General features: G+C 39.7%; 1 protein-coding gene across 9 annotated transcripts in view; it reads left to right on the forward strand.

The window, feature by feature from the left end:
* Positions 1–372: 372 nt before the first annotated feature.
* Positions 373–23,486, forward strand: part of YAK1 (YAK1-like protein 1) — a 130,333-nt gene continuing 107,219 nt past the window's right edge. For 7 of the 9 annotated variants that reach the window (XM_089460422.1, XM_089460423.1, XM_089460421.1 and 4 more), the window contains exons 1-2: positions 373–1,082; positions 11,284–11,316. In XM_089460422.1, the coding sequence (XP_089316548.1) occupies positions 897–1,082; positions 11,284–11,316 (219 nt within the window). In that variant the 5' untranslated portion in view covers positions 373–896. The remainder of the gene's footprint in view (positions 1,083–11,283; positions 11,317–23,486) is intronic. The other 2 variants (XM_089460429.1, XM_089460430.1) reach the window with 1 other exon arrangement.

Below are 23,486 nucleotides of genomic sequence, written 5' to 3' on the forward strand. Positions count from 1 at the left end.
ATGCAGCAAAAGTTCCAATAAAAAAAGCAGAGCAAAATTTTTACCAAATTTCCAATAGAAAAAACAGTCCCATCGACATACACTAAAGTCAACCTCTTAAACCATTTTCATCCCCTCACCACTGAAACGTATAGGATTTCTGAGTTAGAATCACTAAAGGCGAGGTGAGAATTGACACTGGTGGCACACCTTAAACTCAACCTTAGTTACCGAAACCCAACCTCGGTTAGGAGAATCACCTTGACATCCGTCGACAAACAGAGCCACTGGCCAGCCGTCGATTTCGCGACAAGTCACCGTCTCTGGAGGTTAACCTGACGTGGGGGCCAGGGTTAAGTCCAACCGCGGTCAAGTTAAGTAATAGGCTCGGCGGAGTCGTCTCTGAGAATTTGCCGACGGAACCGAAAAGGAGGAGAGAAAAGAGGAGAGCAGTAAGAAGGAGACGGACAAACATTCGGAGCGAAAATTGGGAGCAGTTCGAGAGCTCCTGGCGGCGAAATCACCATCGGGAAGCTGCCATTCCTGTCGAATTCCGGGCACACAGCTCCAATTACAGCCCCCGCAGTTCCCTTCGGAGACGCAGTGATGGTTTATTTATATCACATGGAGTGTTTTTCCTGAATTAGGGTTTACAGGGTTTGATTGATTGTCCTGAATTAGGGTTATTGAATTGGGATAGATTGAAGTCATGAAGGATTTCAATGGAATTGGATTGGATTCGATGGAATTGTGATGGGGTAGGTATTGATGGAGGAAGGATGGATCTTTTTCTGAGATCCGTTGGGGTTTTATGTGGGTTTTATTTATTTAATCAATGACATTAGGCGGTTTGGTGGCCCTGGTTTGAAAGGGAGGCGGGTGGGGGTGGTCTGCTTGATTCTGTGCGAGAGAGAGCGATGAATAGCGGCGGTAGAACAGTTCCCAGCAGCGATGATGGCGCAGATCTTCAGCAAGCTGGGCATTGGAAGCCCCATGCATTAGTGTTCAAAGCCTACGCTTCATCCACAAATGCTGTCAACAGGTCGCCCAGTGGAGGAACCATGAACAGGCCGGGCTCGTTGCGGGTCATCGTCAGTAAGCCAGTAAGTAAATCTATTCAAACTCTCGCTACTATCCTCTTTGCTCAGTGAATTGTGGTTTTGCCCTTTTGTTTTCTAATTCGAGGTGTTTGTCAAGCCACTTAATGCAAATGAGTCGGACTGAGATGAGCTGCAATAAAAGTTTTTCTTTAAGTAGGAACATTAACATGCAATAGGAAATGAAATATTATTTTCCTGGAATAACTGCTTATTCAGAATCACTCAACTATGACTAATATCCTATGAGCGTTATCCACTAATAATAAGATTGAATAGTACACTTAACACTCATTCCATCATGTAACTATCTATACTATCTATACTGGCATTAAAAAGTTTATATTGCATTTGTTCTCTGGATCATGTAAATCAAATTTTTTATCAATCAATTGATTTTGAGTGATTCATAACAGCAGCAAATATACTACACTAAGCCAATCACATGGATTTTGTTGCGGCATTGACTTTTTGATATTACAGCCTCTGTCCTATCCAAAAACCAGGAACATACCAACCGACAGCGTGCCCCGAATGAACAAGAAAATACAATGGTATGATAACTATCGCAACAGCCATACAACGAACAACAAGCGAATCACATAAATGGTCCCTATTTTTCACACGTTTTTAACTAATCTAAGACGCGTTAATTTTGATCGCTGAGATAAGGATGACACCTAATAGGTTGACTTAAACGTATGCTCTACTTGACAAATCATTTATTTTTATCAAGGGGTAAAAGCCCCTACAATATCTATCTGATCTCTTTCGCTCAAGGCAGCATCCCTGCTGCTGTGTCCAAAAACAAGTGCCTGCAAAACACGTTCAAAAGAACAACCCTGTCCCAAACTTAGCGGATTTGATGCTTTTCTGTTTACTGCTCTTCATTGCCCTGATAGCATGCCTGTGTATGTCTTCCAGCAGGGACTTCGCTTCCTTCCAATTCTCTATCCCAAAGTCATTTCCAATCATTTCCATTGGTTTTCTCTTCTGGCTTATCCATCTTGTGTAGTATACCTAGGGGGGATAGTATGGGGTACCTCCCTCTATACCCCGTACTATCCCCCCTAGGTGGGGGGTATACTACATCTTGGGCCTATTTCCTCCTCCTTGCACGTTGTCCCCTGCTTGTTTGAACTTTTGGCCTTGGTCCCAACTGACCTCTGGCATTTACTGTCCTTATCTTTCTTCGGGCCTTTCTCTACCTCTGTACTAACTGCTCATTCTGTCTCTTATTTGTTTTTGCTCATTGTGACTCTGGAAAGTGCGGACCTGGTTGTCCATCCCCTTGCAAAGCTTTCTGTAATTTTCTTTGAACCAAGAACATTCCTAGATTAAGTGGAACCAGGGAATGCTTAAGCTGTTTCGATTTTTGAACATGAATAGATAATTTGAAAATCCCCTATATTGTTATGGGTTTGCATGGGTGCCGGGCAGTGAGATTGACACATTTCGTTGCTTAAGAAGTATGATGACCTTATTCTATATTGAAATGTAAGCATTAGAATGCATTGTTGGAAGCTTGTCATTTCAGCCACGTTGTACCTTTTCTAGCTTTCCAAATACTGAATAATATAACTATTTGAAAGCATTTACTCCAATTTTGATTTCCCCCCTCCATTCCAAATTCAAAGGGTTAGGGCCTTACTGGGCAGGACTTTACTTACTCATGTGTTTGAATGTTTAATTGTTGTTTTTGTCTCTAGCTTTCAACCCTTTATTCATTTGCTTGCATAAGATATTCCAGTCTCACTCTATGGCAATAGTCCTTTTGGTCATAAGATTTAACCTCAGATGCCACCTTTCCTCATACAGGTTCTATTATCACCATTGAGAACTCAGTATGATGCTCTTGAAATCTTGGAACATATTGATATGGAGCTTCCAGAAGATATTTGCCCTCCTGCTTTTCCACTGTACATTGAATAATTGAAATTTGAAAATATCTTCCTTATGTGGGTTTCACTGGTCAGGAAATAGATGCGTCCTTCCCTGCTGAATGAGCAAGTATAAGCTAATGCACTGACAGGATAATATCACCAGCAATTACCAACAAATGGTCATAGTTTTAGCCTTTTTCAACTTCAATCTGTCAGTCTTTATTGTTGTCATTCAATATTGGTCATGGCTTCGACCTCTGTCGACCTCTGGTGCCATCCTACATGTTACATATAAGATGAAATGAGATAACTATATTCATGTCTAACAAATGATAATAAAAGTAGGTCAATTGGACTAGAAGAATACATCAGAGATAAAGTACAATGTGAGAGTGTGAAAGCATCACCTAGATCAAAAGCCAGAAATGTGTCACAGCTCCAACCTGTGGTACTAGGCTGGTTGCATAAAAAGCACAAGGCCTGAATATATGGATTCAAGTCAGCTGGAAAAATTTGATGCTGTTAGCTAATGGTGCTCTGTTGTTTCCGTCTTGGCTGAAGGAGATGATACTTAGATTGAATGGGGTAATGACATTACCTAATTCTCTTAGTAAACAAGCATTTAAGACAGTTTTCTATTGGGTTAATTTTGCTCTGTGTTTCCTTCCAAACTAAATGATATATTACTCAGATTTTGGTTAGGAGACATAGCTAATGGTAATGTGGTCAGGAGACATAGCTAATGTTAATGGGTGGCAAAATTCTCAAATAACTTTCTAATATGCATGGGTTTGACTTATTAATGATGTCAGTGATGTCAGTAAACTCATTTCAGTTTATGTGTTCTTAAACTATAATTTATGTTATGCATAAGAAATGGTATTGTAAAACTTAACCTTTAATTCTGATTATGAAACTACCCTCTAGCCTGGGGACGCTGATTATATATCCTGCTTTTATACTAAAATGCCGTATTTTGTTTTTGGTTCCCTCTTTGAATATACGGACTTCACTTGAGTGCCTGCTTTACTATTATATTGCTGCAATGTTAATTTGTTAAAATTGGCAACTAGGGCCAAATTCCATGTGGGTCACCTTATTTATGGCAGCTGATATTTTTCTTGGATTCCTCTTATTGAGAGGTGTAGGATTGATCTAACGATCATCCGATTCCGACATGTATTCATGAAGATATGAATTTATTTGTATTCCTTGAAAATTTGTCAAGGTCGGCCAGCAAGCAAAACAATGTTTCGCACCCCTAGTTTATCCTCAACGTGGCATATAAAAGGAGGAGACCTTGTGGCATTATGTCCATCATCTCATTCTCCTCTCTCCTAGTCTGATTGGGTATGCGTAGGAGGAGCAGGTCACTCACACGTGGGAAGAAGGAAGGACGCAGGTCTGATCTAGGGCAGCGTTGACTTGAGTTGACCGTGAAGCAGCAGGGCTGTACTTTGACTGTGTTGAACAGTGAGGAGGTATCTTTGACTGCGGATTAGTGTGGGGAGTCTCTTCCAAGCAAGCCGCAGTTCTGGACAGCAAGCATTGACCTGTTTTGACCATCCATTTGACCAGTGCTGACTGTTGTTGGTTGACCGCAGAGCTGCTCATGCATTGACTACTGTTTGACCATCATTCTTGGACTGTTTTGGGCTGCCTATCATTGCTATTGGTGGCTGAGTTGACTAAGGTTGACTTGAGGTCATTTCTGACCCGTTTGCCTGCTTTGACTTTGTTGGTTAGGGTTTTATTACCGCTGTCGTAAAATCACAGATTTGTGTAATTGTACTCTCTCTCTCTGCTGAGTTATTGAAGAATATAAGAAGAATTGATCAAGGGTTTCCCCGCATTAGGGTTTGTTCTTGGCTGTTGCCACATCTTGTGTCTCTTGTCTTGGCTTGTCTTCTACTGGTTACATTTATGTTCTATCTGCATTTTACTATCATGTTGATGTGACTGCAATTCTGGAAATTGATATTGGGCTAATAAGAAAATTTGAAGTAAATTGCTCTTAAGCATAGAACATACCATAATTTAACATGGTATCGAGGTGAGGTGAAGACAAAGCCCAAGCAAGAGTGAAAGAGCAATAACCAAAGACAGTTGGAAATGTCAAAAGGCTTAATGGGTTCCTCATCCCACTTTCCGGCCGAAAACAATCTCCATGAGAAGTCTGACTATCACAGATGGAAGATGTCTCTTGATCTAACATTGGAAGAGCAAGAAGTGTTGGACTATTTGAGTGGCAAAATTTCGGAGCCTCCATCAAATGCACTGATTGCTACAAATAACAAGTACACTAAGGGTGAAGTCAAAGCGAAGAAGATTATCCGAGACTCAATTGACAAGCGTCTGGTGGCCTACATTTTTGAGCTGAACACCTCCAAGGAGATCTACGACAGGCTGGTAAGCTTGTTTAAAGTTGGTGATGCAAATCAAGTTTTGTTTCTCAAAAATAAGTTGAAGGATATTAAGAAGAGGAAGGACGAGGATATTCAATCCTACTTCTTAAGGATCACTAAGATCAAGAATGATATTCTATCGATTGGAGAAGTCATTCCTGATAGGGAGCTAACTATCACTACCCTTGGAGGGCTCCCATCCGAATGGTATATATTTAGAACCACTCTTCTCAACAATGATCGAATTCCGGGATTTGAAGAATTGATGTGGAGATGCATTCAAGAAGAGACAAGGATGGTGGAGCAAGAATGCCTTCGAGCAAAGGCAACCCCACTGCTTTCTCCTCTCATGCCAAGAGGAGAAATAATTTTGGGTCTAAAGGTCATTTCAAAGGAAAGCCCGAATCGAAGGGTGGAAGAGGAAGGGAAGATGCTTCGTTTGCAATAAATTTGACCACTATGTAAGGGAGTGTCCAAATAGAGAGGATACATCACATGATGATGCTCAAAATCACCCTAGGGGCAACTCCAACCACAATCAAAGGAATGGTAGGTTCAATGGCATAGGAAAGAGGAATGCGGGAAATCAAGGAAGTGGTCAACCCTCCAAGAAAGCAAGGAATTCTAGGTATGAATAAAATGTTGTTAACAATAAGCAAGATGAGTATTATTTGATATCGACCCTCTCCACTACCTCTCCTCCGTATTCGTTGGGCAATTGGCTTATTAATAGTGGTGCATCAAGACACTTCACTCCTTACAAGGAAGCTCTCTCTAATTTGATAGAGAAAGAGACAAACTTGGAGATTATTCTTGGAGACAATTCCACCTATCCTGTAAAGGGTGTAGGGAATGTTACTCTTCAATTAAGTCAGGGTGACACAATTCATTTGCAAGAAGTCTTATATGTACTTGATCTCAAGAAGAACCTGGTGTCCATTTCGGCAATGGAAGACAAAGGCTACAAGGTAGCATTCATTGATGGAAGGTACGTGTTTGGAAAAAGAATTTTAAAGATTCTTTCACTCTTGGGTTCCGGGTTGACTCTTTATATCAAGTTGGAGGAAGTTTGTTGGGAGTCATGTCTTGCGACACATCTCTACAGTCTGAACTATGGCATCGGAGGTTTGCCCACCTTCATTATAAGGCTCTACCCGATGTGAGACAAATGGTGACAGGGATGCTCGAGTTCAAAGTAGAGCATGAAGGTGTATGTCCGGGATGTGCCGAAGGAAAGCTTAAAAGGGGACCATTCCCCTCAAGTGATAGCAAGACTACAGATATATTGCAGTTGGTCCACTCCAACATATCTGGTATGATGCCCGTAAACTTTTTGGGAGGATATCTATATTAGCTTACTTTTGCAGATGATTATTCTCGCAAGACTTGGATATACTTCTTGAAAAGGAAGGATGAAGTGTTCATCTGGTTCCGTCACTTCAAAGCCTTGATCGAGAATCAAACTGAGAAGAGAATCAAGATATTAAGGATTGATAATGGGATCGAGTATGAATCCACAATGAGTTCCATGACTTTTGCAAAAAATTTGGCATTAAGAGGGAGACAACAACACTATACACTTCTGAGCAGAATGGTGTGGCTGAAAGGAAGAATCGTATGATTATGGAAGCTGTTCGTGCCATGCTCCTTGATCAAAGGCTTCCGAAGTTTCTATGGGCCGACGTTGCGAATACCGCCGTATATGTTCAAAATGATGCCCTCATCAAGCATTGGATTCCAAGACTCTCGAAGAAATGTTCACTGGTAAGAAACCTGATGTCTCTCATTTTAGAATTTTTGGTAGTCCCGTATATTTTCATGTGTCGAAAGAGAAAAGAAGCAAATTGGGTGCATCTGGAAAGAAGGGAACCTTTGTGGGTTATAGCAAAAATTCTAAGGGCTTTAGAATCTATGTGGTTGGTCAAAGGGAAGTTGAGATAAGTCATGATGTCACCTTTGACGAAGATATGGCTCATAGCAAGGTTGACAATCTTCCTATTCTAATGAAGATAAAGAAGCTGACACCAGGAAGCTAGATGAGAAGGAAGATGAAATGATGCTCGATGTTGAAGAACCTATGGATCCTATTGATTCCCCTCTGCAAGAGCCTTCCTCTTCAAGGAAGAGGCCCTCATGGCTTAGGGGGACTCTTGAAGATGCAGAGAGACATATTGCACCCAGAGGGGCTTTCCGTGAAAGCAAGAAGACAACCAGGTATCAGGGATACTTGACCATTATGAGCACCATCATTCAAAAAGAGCCTACATCGTTCGAAGAAGCTATAAAGCATCAAGTATGGAAGGATGCTATGAATGAAGAATACGAGTCCATCATGAAGAATGATGTTTGGGATGTGGTTCCTAGACCCCAGGACAAAACAAGACTCGCTTTGTTGCTTGAGCCTTCTCTCAAAAGGAAGGTGTGGATTATGATGAGATATTTGCCCCTGTTGCCCGATACACCACCATCCACTCGATCATAGCCCTGGCTGCTTTTGCAAGGATGGAACCTACATTAGATGGATGTCAAGCCCGCATTCTTGCATGGTTCGATTAAAGAGGAAGTGTATGTGGAACAACCTTGAGGGGTTTGAGATTCATAATCAGGAATCTCATGTATGCTGGTTGAAGAAAGTTCTCTATGGGCTGAAGCAAGCACCCCGAGCTTAGTATGAGAGGATCGATAGCTATTTGATGAAGTTAGGATTCACTAGAAGTGAAGTCGATCCGAACTTTTACTTTAAGGTTGAAGATGATAAGCCTCTCATATTGGTGCTGTATGTTGACGACCTCTTTCTGACAGGTGCAGACCCTCTCATTCCAAATGTAAGAGGGAGTTGGCTTCCGAATTTGAGATGAAAGACCTAGGACTGATGCACTATTTCTTAGGCTGGAGGTCTAGCAAAAGCCAGGAGCAATTTTCCTATCTCAAGGAAAATACGTGGTGAAGATATTGGAAAGATTTGGTACGGTGGACTGCAAGCTCGTGACTATCTTGAGCATTGATGTTCTTGGTGAACTCCTATCCGCATATATGTTTTGCAGTCAACACGTTGAGCCAATATATGGTTGAGGCTCATCACTCTCATTGGATTGGTGCCAAGAATCTTCTGAGATATCTTCCGGGCACAATCACTCATGGACTGAGATACATTGATGGAGATGTGAGGCTGCATGGTTATTCCAATGTTGATTGGGCAGGCAGTGTGGTGGACCGAAAGAGCACTTCTAGGCGCTGTTTCTCTTTGGGTTCTGCTTCGATATCCTGGATGAGCAAGAAGCAGAAGTGGTAGGCTTTGAGCACTGCTGAGGCCGAATACATTACTGCGATTATGGCCTCCTGTGAAGCTGTTTGGTTGCGAAAGCTCTTTAGTGAGCTGTTTGGTCATACGCTGGATACTATCGTGATTCTCTGCGTCAACCAGAGTGGGATTCGTTTATCAAAAAATCCCGTATTTCATGATCGCTCCAAGCACATCGATATCAGGTACCACTTTATCCAGGATATGGTACAAAGAGGAGCAATAAGGCTCCATCATATTAGCACTAGTGAGCAGGTCGCCGACATTTTGACGAAGCCCTTGGGAAAGGTCAAATCCCTGACTTTCCGAGAACGACTAGGAGTCGTGGAGAGACCCTCTTATGAGGGTCCTGTATGATATATACTTTTTTGAGCTCCGGGAGCTCCGGGGGGCTTGGGGTACTTCTTGGAGCAATGAACAACCATAGGGTGAGTGGTTCAACCTTCCCCTAGTGGTTTGCTATGTACAGGGTGAGTGGTTCAGCCTTCCCCTGTGATACCTTGTGGTGACATGTAGGTAGGAAGAGTGGTTCATCCTTCTCCTGCTGAGACATCCTACACATGCAGTTTGGGACTCATGGGAAGTACCTCTCATCTGGCCAATGAGTAGGGAAATGAGGATAGGGACCATAGTAGTACCGATGGACGCATCGTGTATCTACCGTACTCCCTATGCTAGGATGACATTGATCTGGGATCAATTGGAACTGACTTCGGGTCAGTAAGAGTGGTATGAGACACTCTTTATTTGGAACTGACTTTGGGTCAGTAAGAGTGATATAACTCACTCTCTTTTGGAACTGATTTCGGATCAGTAAGAGTGGTATGACACACTCTCTTCATTGGGACTGACTTCGGGTCAGTAAGAGTGCTATTAGACACTCTCTTTTATCTGGGACTGACTTCGGGTATGATACATTCTCGATCACTTCTTCTTCTTCATAGTTCAGCAGAGCAGTGCATTGATGGCAGAGATAGTACCGACAGATAGATGGATTAGCAGATGGATTTCTCCCTAGTTGAGAGGGAGTGTTAAAATTGGCAACTAGGGCCAAACTCCATGTGGATCACCTTATTTATGGCAGTTGATATTTTTCTTGGATTCCTGTCATCGAGAGGTGTAGGATTGATCTAACTATCATCCAATTCCGACATGTATTCATGAAGATATGAATTTATTTGTATTCCTTGACAATTTGTCAAGGTCGGCCAACAAGCAAAACAATGTTTCACACCCCCAGTTTATCCTCAACGTGGCATATAAAAGGAGGAGAGCTTGTGGCATTATTTCCATCATTTCATCATCTCATTCTTCTCTCTCCTAGTTTGATTGGGTATGCGTAGGAGGAGCAGGTCACTCACATGTGGGAAGAAGGAAGGACGCAGGTCTGATCTAGGGCAGTGTTGACTTGAGTTGATCGTGGAGCAGCAGGGCTGTACTTTGACTGCGTTGAACAGTGAGGAGGTATCTTTGACTGCGGATTAGTGTGGGGAGTCTCTTCCAAGCAAGCTGCGCCATCCATTTGACCAGTGTTGACTGTTGAGGGTTGACTGAAGAGCTGCTCATGTGTTGACTTCTGTTTGACCATCATTCTTGGACTGTTTTGGGCTGCCTATCATTGCTGTTGGAGGCTGAGTTGACTAAGGTTGACTTGAGGTCATTTCTGACCTGTTTGACCAGCTTTGACTTTGCTCGTTAGGGTTTTATTACTGCTATCATAAAATCACAGATTTGTGTAATTGTACTCTCTCGCTCTCTGCTGAATTATTGAAGAATATAGAAGAATTGGTCAAGGGTTTCCCCGCATTGGGGTTTGTCCCTGGCTGGTGCCACATCTTGTGTCTCTTGTCTTGGCTTGTCTTCCACTGGTTACATTTATGTTCTATCTGCATTTTACTATCATGTTGATGTGATTGCAATTCTGGAAATTGATGTTGGCTAATAACAAAATTTGAAGTAAATTGCTCTTAAGCATAGAACATACCATAACTTAACATAATTCTTAGGTGTTTAATTGCAAGAAAGAATCATTTGACCTGACTACAGTAAGCACCAATTGTTCACTGGAAATGATATGATATAATCAGGTTGGTATTGGACTATGAAGGTATCATTGGATATTGTTGAAGAGAATGATTTCTAACTATGGCAGAACTGTAGGTGTAAACTGAAAAATGTACAAGTTTACATTTTTACCCTTTAGTGTTTCATTGCCATGGTTAAATAATTGGAGTTCATGCAGGAAAATTAAATTGGGCTGTTGAGAACAATGGAGCATTACATTATATATTTAATAGACCACTTAAACTGCTTGGGGAGTAAACAATATCAGGTCCAGGCAGTTTGTTTCCACTGAATTTCCAGCCTTTTAGAAATTATTTTGTAGTCAATACTTGGTGACACTATTGTATTGTCAGTAGACTGATCTTGAATTTGAACTTTTTTGACCAATGGAACTATTTTATAACTCTGTGGACACCCCAAGATAAATACTTTTCCTTTTTTGTGTTGCAATATATGGATATGTTATTCTTGGGGGTCATTCTGATTTCCGAATAGCTTGTAAATTTATTAAACTTGTTGTAGCTTCTCTTTGATTGAATCAAATTCATTTGCAGACCTTGATACCACCTCTGTTGAGTCAATACAAGGTAAAAGGGAGCTCTTACAAGGTTCGAGCTTGGTTTTTATTCTTTTATGAATGCTTTCCAAGCATAGAAAGTCATAACTGATCTTTGGTTCTTTCGATGACAAAGTTATCCAGTTGGAGCATAAAAATAACGTCAATCAGTATTGTGTAGATTTGAAAGTTAAGTTCAGTATATCTGCTGGCTGCTGGAGTAGTCATTTGGATGCAATGTTTTGTTTCTTGGGAATTATATGACATGCTATCTAATGTAAATTTTTTGACTAAATTTGGTTGAAGTCTTCAAAGTGGATGATATCATTTTGAAACTAACTGCCATTTGTTTTTATTTTTCTGTCAGGAATCATGAAATTATTGGCACAATTAAAAATAATTTTTATATTTATAAGCTAATTGGGAGTGTCATTGTCCAAATTTTAATATTTTGTATCACATGGTTTCAAACTATCAACTCATATCACATGCAACATGGTGTATTTTTAGTTGAGTTATAACTTGTATCAAATATGATTTGGGTCTCTGGTTGTTTGTGACAAACTTTCATTCTGTTATAAAACTGGTCCAATTGGTTCCCTCCCTTGGACATGTTTTTGCTAGATTTAGAGGGGTCTCTGGCTATCCGTAATAAACTCTCATTCTATTGTAAAACTGGTCCAGTTGGCTTCCTCCATTGGACATGCTTTTGCTAGATCTATAGGGGTCTGTGGTTATTCGTGACAAACTCTTTACTATAATAAAACTGGTACTTATATAAACCTTATTCATTATAATTTATTATTGTTAAGACCAGTGTTAAATGACGGTGGCATGATTTTAACTATAAACAAAGTGAAAAGTTTGAACCTGATACATGATATTCAAACATTTAGTGTTGTCTTCTCTCCCTCGTTGTTGCTGGTATCTTTCTTCTTAACCACTGCTTTCATTTTTTAACCAGAATGAATTTTTTTGGAGAATCGGTAACTTCAAAGATCGGTTACCACTATTACATCAGATACAACTATTTCTTAAATGCCGCAAACAGGCCAGTTACAACATGTCTCTAGAGACTTGAACCCACACAGCTGGGGAAACAAATTGTTCACCAAACCACTCAAGCTAAGATCCTTTGACATCCTTAACCACTGCTTTCATTGGCTTCGAATCTCCACTTTATGCCAAGTTGATGAAACAGGAAGTCTTGTGTATAGTAAGTATTTCTGCCTGTTTTTCTATCTTCTCAATCCTTTCCAACATTCCTTGTTGCCTATGGTGCATTTTCCCTCACCCAAGTCTTCCTTTATGTGATCTAGAATATATTATGCAAACTTCTGTTCGTCATCCACAAAATGATTGAAGAAGTCCTCTGCTATCCTAGCTAGCATGTCCTTGACATGGCAATTCATTTTGATGGGCATTTTGTAAACTGATATTCTTTTATGGGTAACGAAGTAGCCTATCCAACCCTATAGGCTATAGTCATTGATAAAGGGGGGAGCCCATTATCCAATGTTTTGGGGTAACATTGGGTAAATTTTGGGGTAGTTGAGGCAAAAAAGCCCTAATTGGGGGTTGCACTTGTAAGCCTTCACATTAATTTAAGGGTAAGAACCCCCATAAGAAAATCTATAAATAAGAGAGTTAGAATCATTTTCTTCACATTAATTTAAGGGTAAGAACCCCCATAAGAAAATCTATAAATAAGAGAGTTAGAATCATTTTCTCATCATCGAGTTGGATTGGATTATCTCTGTTTTCTTTGAGTTGAGACTCTGGGAGTTTTAAGATCTCTTTTTCTCATGACTAGTTTCGTTGGAGGTGATCCGACCCTAGCTAGTTTCCTCCTTCCTCTATTCTATTACAGTGTAATCCCTTGGAGCAACTTTGGACTGATTGAGCAAGCAAGGAATGGGAATTTTTGTGGTTTATCTGAGGTTTGATTGAAGGAAAGTGTAATAAAAAAGACTCTTTGCTGTTTTCTGGGCTTATTTGGGTCAAGAAGTTTTGTCAAGAAGTAATGAAAGGCATCCTTTGTGTCTCCGTGGTACAATCAGATCGCCAAATCATTGATTGAGGGCCGCAGTTGCAGTCGCAGGAACGAGCTTGTGTGGAACAGTTCTCGTGACTGTTCATATTGCGGAGGGGGTTGGAAAAGCTGCCGTTCACACCACCCCACGGGTTGTTGGGTATGCATTGTCTAAACAAGCCTAGAAGATAGAAGACAACCCAATTAGGGCTTCATCAGGAAGCTGAAGCCTCTGTAGGTCGAGATTAACTGTTCGGTGTTATGAATTAGTTGTAAGTTGGCAAAATTGTGGAATCATAGTTGGTTATTTTTGTGGATATTTTGTTTGATAAACAACCACTGTTGGATACTCATAACCTTTGGTACATTAGCTCTAGTGGCATATAGATATATTGATCTACTGTAAGGTTTATTATTGTGATATTTTTGCTTAGAATTGAAAGAATACTATGGAATTTGTTAAGGCCAATTATAATGGTGGAACGTTGGTTGAATAAATGTACTGTTCAACTCTAACCCATTATAGTTGATCATATTGCACTTGGAAAGCTTTTATATTATTCCTGCAGTTCATAGAAAAGGCACCTACTATTATATGAATGGACGAATGTGTTCTATTGTTGATTTATTGAAAAATCTAGACAAAGATAGAACCCTTCGGGCAAAAATCCTCTTGGAAGTTGGGACACTATAGTGGTATCAGAGCTACATATGCATCTTGTTAACTTGTGAGTGTATGACCCTTGTATGCTAGTAGAAGATACACGTAACATTACAATTAGAAGGAAAAGGATTGCCCACAGTTCATATATGGGGGATACAGGGGGGCAAGGAGAATAGGATACTCATAACCTTTTGCATGTGCTAATCCATGGGCAACGAGAAGTAACCAATTTTCTATTGCAAGGGCAGTAAGAGATAGCCCAAGGACAATAACAAATGACATAGCTCATTTTCCAGGCCATAAACAATTTAGGTTACAATGTTGCTAATGGCTTGAATGTTGGTAACATGACTGGTGTTGAAGGGAGCAACAACCATAACCTTGGCCCTTTCAATACTTTTGCACAGTCTAACGCCATGGCAACTAATGGAAATAATCACATAGACCCTTGCTTCCTCGATTTTTAGACTGTTGGATAACAACAACTTGAGGAGAAACAAAACATAATGGACTCTTTAATGAATACTTTCGAGAGAGCATGCAACACTGGAGGAAAATACACCAGCGACCATGTCTTTCCAAGAATACAACATCAAATACAAGAATAGACCTAGGGGACGTACAAATTTTGGACACCTAATTTTGACTTAATCCCATGCAGGAAGTAGACACTATCCAATTTGCCACATTACATTTGGAAGAGACGACATATGCATGGTGGTACCATGGACTGGTCACACTGGGGCACTCCAGCATAACCTGATATGTGGACTTCACTCAAAGATTGGTAGAGTGTTTTGATCGGAAGGATCCCGATATACACTTTAGAGAGCTAGCACAACTCAAGCAGACTAGGTCGTGGAAGTCCTACAGCGCAGAATTCTAGTAGCTAGCAGTCATGGTGACAAATATTTCTAAACAAAGGTTTGTTATGCTCTTTGTAGAAGGTCTAGTAGAAACCATTACATGAGTGGGTCAAGGCTTTCAAACCTGCCACATTGCTAGAGGCGATCACCAAGACTTGAGATATGGGAGGTGCACGCAAAAAGTGAGGAATCCATCCACACCACAAATCCCTCCAAAGGACAAGGACACGAGGATATCTTAGAAAGAGCAAACCAAGAAGGATCGGTTGGATGAAGAAACTCGAAACGAGCTGAGAAGAAAGAAACTCTGTTTCACTTGTAAAGAGTCATGGGAACCTGGTCATCGATGTTGGGAAAGGGAAGGATTCACTACATTGAAGCAGTGTCCGATAGCGACAATGAAAATGATACAACACTGGCTCCAAGTAATGGGCCTAGCATTTTTGAAGAAGTACCATTCGTGGAAGATTCACTATCGCCACCCTTTTTGGAGTCCCTAAATATTACACCTTCAAAATCAAAGGTGCCATACAAGGACAACAAATCATAGAGTTGATTGATGGTGGAGCAACATACAACTTCCATGATGCAATTGTGGTGGTATAGAGGGGCATCCCTACCAAGGAATTTGAAGGTTTCGAGGTGAAGGCAATTGATGGGTATGACATGACATGCACTTAGGTAGTTCTACATTTGAGCATCACATTAGGTAATTATACACTTACTGATGATTTTCATGTGATAGAATTGGTAGACATCGATTTGGTGCTAGGAGTACAATGGTTGTACTCGATAGGAAGATTCGTTATGAACTACCAAGTGATGGAAATGGAATTTTGAGACTCAAATGGCAGTAAGTTAGTATTAAGAGGTATGACAATTGGTGGCCCCACATTGTAACAACCAAACAAATGGAGGTCATACCTAAGCAAGACAAGGTAACTTGTATGACAACTTATATGATTGCAAACCCAAGGTTGTCAGGTAGCAACTTACAAGCTTATGAGCTGGAATGCAAAAAGGATGTTGGACCTGACATATGCACGCTCATGAGAGATTGGAGAGCCCAACTCTTAGCAGAGTACTCCGAAAATAAGTTTACTTGCGAATTAATGGACAGTTTCATCTGCGATGACCAGTACGAGGTAGAAGATGAGATCATTTTCTATAAAGATTAGATATATTTTGTCCCTGAATCTACACTCAAGGAAAAGCTCATTAGGACCATACACGACCAACTAGTTGAAGTCACAGTGGAGTCTTACCCTCAGTTTGGGGGTTGCACAACAACAAATATGAAACAGTCTTTTGGTGAAAATAGGGTAAAGACTAATTACATGGACCACAAGGAAAATCAGATTGCAGAAGCAAATTCTCTCGAAGATCCTATAAAGGGAGGAGGCACAAGACATATTCGATGTAAGAAGTGCCTTAAAGAAAGTGGAAAAAAATATGTTGCATCATAAATGGTAAGCGACATTATTATACATGTGGAAGATGCAAAATTTTATGTGCACAAGTTTTCCGTTTTGTGTAAGAGCTACTGTTTACGGAGTTTGGTAGCAAAAACTGCTGATTTTCTAGGAGGGCCTCATGCCTTTGCGTTGTGCCAAATTTTGTCATGAAATTGTCGCTACACTCAACACCTACATTGTTGCTACAGCGCGCTGTCCTGCAAAATATCTTGGGATGACAAAAGTAATGAAAAAGGGAAATCTGGTGTTTTTCGGTCAGGAAGAGGCCATGATTGTATTGTAGGCTGCCAAATCATTCTTACCATGTTCAAGTGACTGCAAAGTTGTAGGGAGATGGATTGTCATTGATCTCTCTCAAGTTGATGGGTTTTTCACCTACACAAGGATGGGGTTATTAAATGGCCAACCATGCATAGAAGACAATACTTTGAAAGTTTGAAATGGGGCACATTCAAATGATGTGGGGACAACAACAAAACATAGACAGTTCAAACTGACTTCCTATGTTAAAATTGGCAACTAGGGCAAAATTCCATTTTGGACAACTCATTTGATGGAGATGATTATTGCATTGAATTCCTCTTTTTGAGAGGAACAAAATCAACCTAAAGATCATTAAATTTGGATAATCAGACACATGTTTTTGAATTTATGCCCACACGTGCAAATTGTCAAGGTCGGCCACATCGTCATGTAGGATCATAAAGCCCAAGAGAGATGTCTCTTCACCCTCAACGACTTGTATAAATATGAGAGACCTCAAACCTCATTTAACATCATCTCTTCACACACATTCTTCTCTCTCCTCATCTGATTAGTTCGTACAAATTATTGGGCATCTCTTTTTTCACACGTGTGGCTGCAAAAGGAAGAATTGCAGGACGAATTACAGGGCCAAAATTTCAGTTTGTTGCAGGTTTCACCAACGTTGACCAAGGGTGTTTTGACCCCATTTGACTGTGATTTTTGGGTCATAATTTCGTTTTTGGTAGGCTGCATTTATTGGCACAGAAACGAGTCATTTTGTTGACTTTGACCACAAACCAATTGCAGGGTTGACCACAGGCCTGACTGCAGAGTTGACCGTAGAAGTTGACCAAGTTTGTCTGTTGTTTTCAGGACTGTTTTGGGCTGACTTTGACCACCTTAGAAGGCTGAGTTTGATTGGGTATGACCGAGTTGCATAGAGGATGATTTGCTGCTGTGTTGACCTACGTTGACTTTTGATTAGGGCAGAATTTGACTTCTGTTGATTGCAGATTTGACAGTGCTGTTTTGACTGTGATTTGGCAAAGACAATTTTGACTTTTGTACTCTCTCTGCTGAACATTTGATATAATAATAAGAATTGATCAAAGGGTTTTCCCCATCTTGGGGTTTTTCCCTAACATTTGCCAAATCTGGCGTCCTCTTTTCTTGGCTTGTCTTCTACATTTTATTATTCATGTTCTATCTACAGTTACTGTCAATGTGATTTATGGTTAATGTGATTGCTATTGGAAATTGTCATTGGGCTGCTTAAAGGACGTTGAAGTAATTGTGCTAAGCATAAAACATACCATTGTTAACTAAAATTAACATCCTAAAATTTATTGCTAAAACTATTGAAGGTTGCTACTATGCCAGGAGAAGGAACTTCGTCTAAAATGAAATTTACTTCAATAACAACACATAATTATATCCTTTTTACCTATGAATGTGAAAGCAACAATTATGGCATAATGACATCCCTCACCAACATGTTACTTATTGTGCCACTAGAACAAAGAAGGATGTTGAAAACATTGAAGAGGAATTCTCATTCTTGGAGATAGAAGAGAAAATTTTGCAGCACCCAGGTTTGCCATTGCTTGGGGACAAGCAATGTTGGGAAGGGGGGGTTGTAATGTCCCCGTATGGATTAATTATCTAAGGGAGGACGAAGTAGCCTATCCAACCTTGTAGGCTATAGTCATTGATAAAGGGGGAACCCATTATCTAATTTTTTGAGGCAACATTGGGTAAATTTTAGGGTAGCTGGGGCAAAAAGCCCAAATTGGAGGTTGCACTTGTAACCCCACACATTAATTCAAGGGTAAGAACCCCCACAAGGAAATCTATAAGTAAGAGAGGAATCATTTTCTCATCATCGAATTGGATTGGATTATCTCTGTTTTCTTTGAGCTGAGACTTTGAGGGTTTAAAAACCCCCTTTTTCTCTTGACTAGTTTAGGCGGAGGTGATCCCACCCTAGTTAGTTTTCTCTTTCCTCTATTTTGTTACAACGTAATCTTCTGGAGCATCTCTGCACTGATTTAGCAAGCAAGGAAGGGGGATTTCTGTGGTTTGTTTGAGGCTTGATTGAAGGAAAGTGGAAGCAACACGACTCTCTGCGATTTTCTGGGCTTATTTGGGTTAACAAATTCTCTTAAGAAGCAGCGAAAGGCATCCTCTGTGTCTCTGTGGTACAATTAGATCACCAAATTATTGATTAAGGGCCACAACCGCAGCCATCGGAACAAGCTAGTGTGGAACAATTCTCGTGACAGATCATATTGCAGAGGGTTGGGAAAGCTGTGATTTACATTAACCCATGGGCTGTTGGGTACGCATTGTCTAACAGGCCTAGAAGATAGACGACAACCCAGTTAGGGTATAATTAGGAAGTTAGAGCCTTTATAGGTCGAGGTCAATTGTTCAGTAAAACGAATTAGTTGTAAGTTGGTAAAATTTTGGAATCATTGTTGGTTATTATTGTGGATATTTTGTTTGATAGACAACCACTGTTAGATACTCAGAACCTCTCGTATATTAGCACTAGTGGCAGATTGATATATTGATCTACTGTAAGGTTTATTATGGTGATATCTCTGCTTAGAATTGAAAGAATACTGTGGAAATTGGTGGAACGTTGTTAGAGTTGAACAGTAGATTTATTCAACCAACATTCCACCAATTTCCACAGTATTCTTTCAATTCTAAGCAGAGATATCACAATAATAAGCCTTACAGTAGATCAATATATCAATCTGTCCGTAGTGCTAATATACGAGAGATTCTGAGTATCCAACAATGGTTGTCTATCAAACAAAATATCCACAACAATAACCAACAAGAATAACATAGAAGCTTTCCAACAACAATATGATCAATATTGTGACAGGAAAAGTTGTAGAACCAACATATGCTACACAAAATCACAAGTTCAAGGAGGATGACTTTACTCTAAGGCCAAGTATTTGGTAACTCAACGAATTGTTTTCTCTATTAAGAATATCATTAATATATACACATAGAGGAGAGACTCTTGGGATTCATTCCAAGATCTCTTCATATTTTCTTCTTTTGTATTTACATATTTACAAAATATATCCCCAATCTCGAAGGACTAGGTGTCAACATTCTCTCCATTAATTTGAAGGGGTGTTTGTAAGTCCAAGCATCATTTTGAATCTTCCAAACTTTTCTCTTCCAAGCACTTTGGTGAAGATGTTTTTAATCAGCTCATTTTTGGAACAATGGCATAGGTGAATAGTCTTGGCCTCAACATGATGTCGAATCAAATGATACTTTGTATTGATATGCTTGGTTTGATCATGGAACTATTGATTCTTGGCCAATTTTATTGCAGAAGTATTGCCAATGAAAAGAAGAGTAGAGCGCATTTGTTTCTCTTGCAAATCTTCAATAATTTTCCAGAGCCACACAATCTCTTTGGTTGCTTTTGTAGCTGCCACATATTTTGCTTCTATTGTGGAATTTGCTGTCACTGATTGTTTGCATGACCTCCAAGAGACATCTCCTGCTACAAGACTTATAACATAACCTAATGTAGATACTCCATTTTCTTTATCTCCATCAAAGTTTGACAAGTTGAAGTCATTCACTTGTGTATATTTGAGTCCAAAGTTTTGAGTTCTGTTCAAGTACCTTAGAACTCTTTTTGCAGCAAACCAATGACCCTCACAAGGTTTTTGTATAAACCTGGAAAGGATTCCAACAACAAATGAAATGTCTGGTCTGGTAGTAGTAAGGCAGTTAAGACTTCCTACCACTTGTCTGTACTTAGTTGCATCCTCAAATTCATTTCCTTTTTTGGATGTGAGCTTTAAATTTTGCTCCATTGGAGTGGACAAAGGATTGCATTCAACCATGCCAAATTTGTTTAACAAATCTCCAATGTACTTCTTTTGAGAGAGGAATAAATTTCTATTGTTGGGTTACTTCAATACCCAAATAATAATGAACATATTTCAAATCTATCAACTCAAATCCTTTCCTCAATTATTTCTTTATGGATGCAATATAATTTTCATTGTTCCCTGTCAGCAATAGATCATTTACATACACCACAAGATAGCCAACAATTTTGCCAACTTTCTTGATAATAATGTTGCATCATCAAGATCATAGTGTTTGAAATTTAGTTTTAGAAGATGCTTAGTAAATTTCTCATACTAGGTTCAATATGTTTGTTTGAGGCCATACAAAGATTTGATAAGCTTGTATACTTTATGCTCTTGTCCCTTCACAACAAAATGTAGCAAGAAAATCTCAGTTTGACTTCGCCTTGGTCAAACTAGAGAAAATTCGAATTTCTATTTCAGTAGAAATATTGGAAGTAGTTTACTAAGGTGACATGGCACTTGCCACTCAGTTAAGTCAGTTAATTCGAGTTGGGGAAGATTGAGTTCAGTTCTGTTAATTTTCGGTATGTTCTATGCTTAGAGTAATTTATTTCAATTTTCCCCACAACTATCGTATGTACTTGCCATCCCTCAGAATGTCAGTTGTGCGAAGGGATGCAAAATTTGATGCAGACAAAAGCCATGCGGTGCTCTATTGAGAGGGAGCTTCAGGTCCCACCAAAGGAGGAGCTTTTAGCTCCAAATGAGGAGCCTCAGGATGTTGTGGAGCAGAGAGTGGAGGCAACCACTCAAGCAAAACCATCCAGAGAAGGCAAAAAAAGGACTAGGGAAGCTGAGAGCCTCGTGCAGGATTGTAGCAACAAAAATTATAGCTTGTTGGCTTCAATGTAAAAATACACGAGGTATTTTGTAATAATAATTTATTATATATAAAAATGTACAAGTGATAATGAATGTTACAATGAGGACCCGCATATATACCTACGCAGGTGCCTTTTCGTGACTGGGCATGCCTTTTAGATATGCCTTTTCACTTAACTAATGACTTCTTAACGTAATCATTACTTGATTATTTAGTATTTACATTTATTTATTTGTTATGAATTATATTCATAACATTGTCTTCCTCTTCGAAAAGCTTTGTCCTCAAAGCTTATTCGCTAATAATTCCTTCCTTGACCCACATCTTTTCGGTATGTATAAGTCATTGATAGTATTGTCTTGGAATCAAGTTTTTTTTTGAATATATATATTTGTTTGTTTTTTTTTTTTTCAATTTAAATAATTAAATTTGTTTGTATTAATTATAATGGGGGTGATTATAATTGTTTGGTATTATAAATATGACACAATTGGTTTGAATTGTTTATTCTCGATCGAACCACTAAAGACGCCCCGTCGACTTTAATTGTAACCGTTGACCAAAGAGATGCACCCGTCACACTTGCCGGCAGAGACTTTACTGCAAGAGAGACATCAACATGGTTCTCTGCTGGTGTGGACGCATTCGTACTCAGGCCGCAACAAATCTTTTAAGGTAGGTGTTGCTGTTGGATGAAAGCAAATCTTTTAATGTTGTGTGTTCCTTCGTCGACGATCGGACAACGATGGCAGATAGATGGTGTCTAAGAACTGGTCGGTGGCAGACAAGAGGGCACAGTTTGGTTACGACAGAAGGGTGCCCTTTTAACATGTGTGCAAAACCTTCTTTAAAAGAACCGAACAACACTATCATTCAATCCCCCACTATTTCCTTTGAAATCCAAGAAACAAAATCGCGTTGGAGTTCTGGAACTAGTGCCGGAAAATCTTCCAAAGCTTGAAAAACCCAATCGGAGTTTCTGTTATTTCCAACATTCATGATGTAACAAAAGGGCTGCGAGGGTTCGAACCTTGTCCACAAAATCATTTTATTTTCGATGGCTTCCAGAAAGGGTTCTTCTTGGTCGTCTTCAAATTTCACCCACCCGTAAGGAATAGTTGACACCTGCCTTTCCAATTCAGGGAAGGGAGACAACCTCTGGTCCTGGATGGCGCAATCCACAAATTTGGTGTAACTCTGGTCTGACAACTTTTCGATCACGTGGAATAGAAGATTGTAGTTATTTTTCAGCAACGGGGGCGTAGAGTCCACCAAATGTCAGTGGCTGTTCGCAGTTTCTCCTGGGCGAGCACTGGGAACGAAGGGCCACATTCGGTTGTGAAGGGAGGAAATAATTCAACTGCTTAGCAGATCTTCGTTGATGAAATTGAAACGCTCAAGGGCCCTAGAATTGACACTAGTTTGTTGAGATCTTGGACGCATGACATCAAGATCTTAGCACATAAATTAATCTCTTCACAATTTTGCAGTTGAAAGATCTTCTGACAAAATTTTCCAAGTTTGTTGTAGGAACTGGAGAATGATTGTTGTGTGCACTTTCTCCAGATAGACTATGCCTCTCTATTGAAAGTTGCATTGAAGCCACTGCCTCAGTCATGGCTTTAGGTTTTTCTTTTGGGATTATATCAACAATGCTCTCCTTAAGACACAATTTATGTTTTAAAATTGTAACAGGTTTCCTAGTTGTGCTTTCTCTCTGCATATTTAGAAAAGAAGGCTGCATAATCAGAAAAGAAGGCTTCAATAGTGTATGTTGATATTCTATAAAAGTTTATGGATTCTGACATCGACTCATATGTCGTTTATTGTTGTCATCCATATCTTTCTGAACCACATTATTTAGCTTGTCACTGGGTACCTTCCTACCACTGCTTGTATCATAACTCTTTAAGATGCTTCTTGTCGTGTCTTGGATTTTGTTTGGCATATCGACCTCCATCGAAGTGTCTGCAACATGTTCCTTAACAATTTCTCTTAAGCTTGGAATGTCATATCTATCATTTCCATTTGGATCATTTTGAGTATTTTTTTGAAACATCTTCATTTTCAACATTATCATCATTTTGATCAAAATCTTCTCCTCCTACTTCACCTTGTTTCGTTTCTTCATTGTTGCAATCATCTTCCTTATTATCGATTTCTGCATAACTTTTC

The sequence above is a fragment of the Pinus tabuliformis genome, chromosome 7 (genome assembly GCF_031772625.1).
Source record: "Pinus tabuliformis cultivar Carrire ecotype Pingquan chromosome 7, CPIR1, whole genome shotgun sequence".
In the NCBI taxonomy this organism is placed as follows: domain Eukaryota; kingdom Viridiplantae; phylum Streptophyta; class Pinopsida; order Pinales; family Pinaceae; genus Pinus; species Pinus tabuliformis.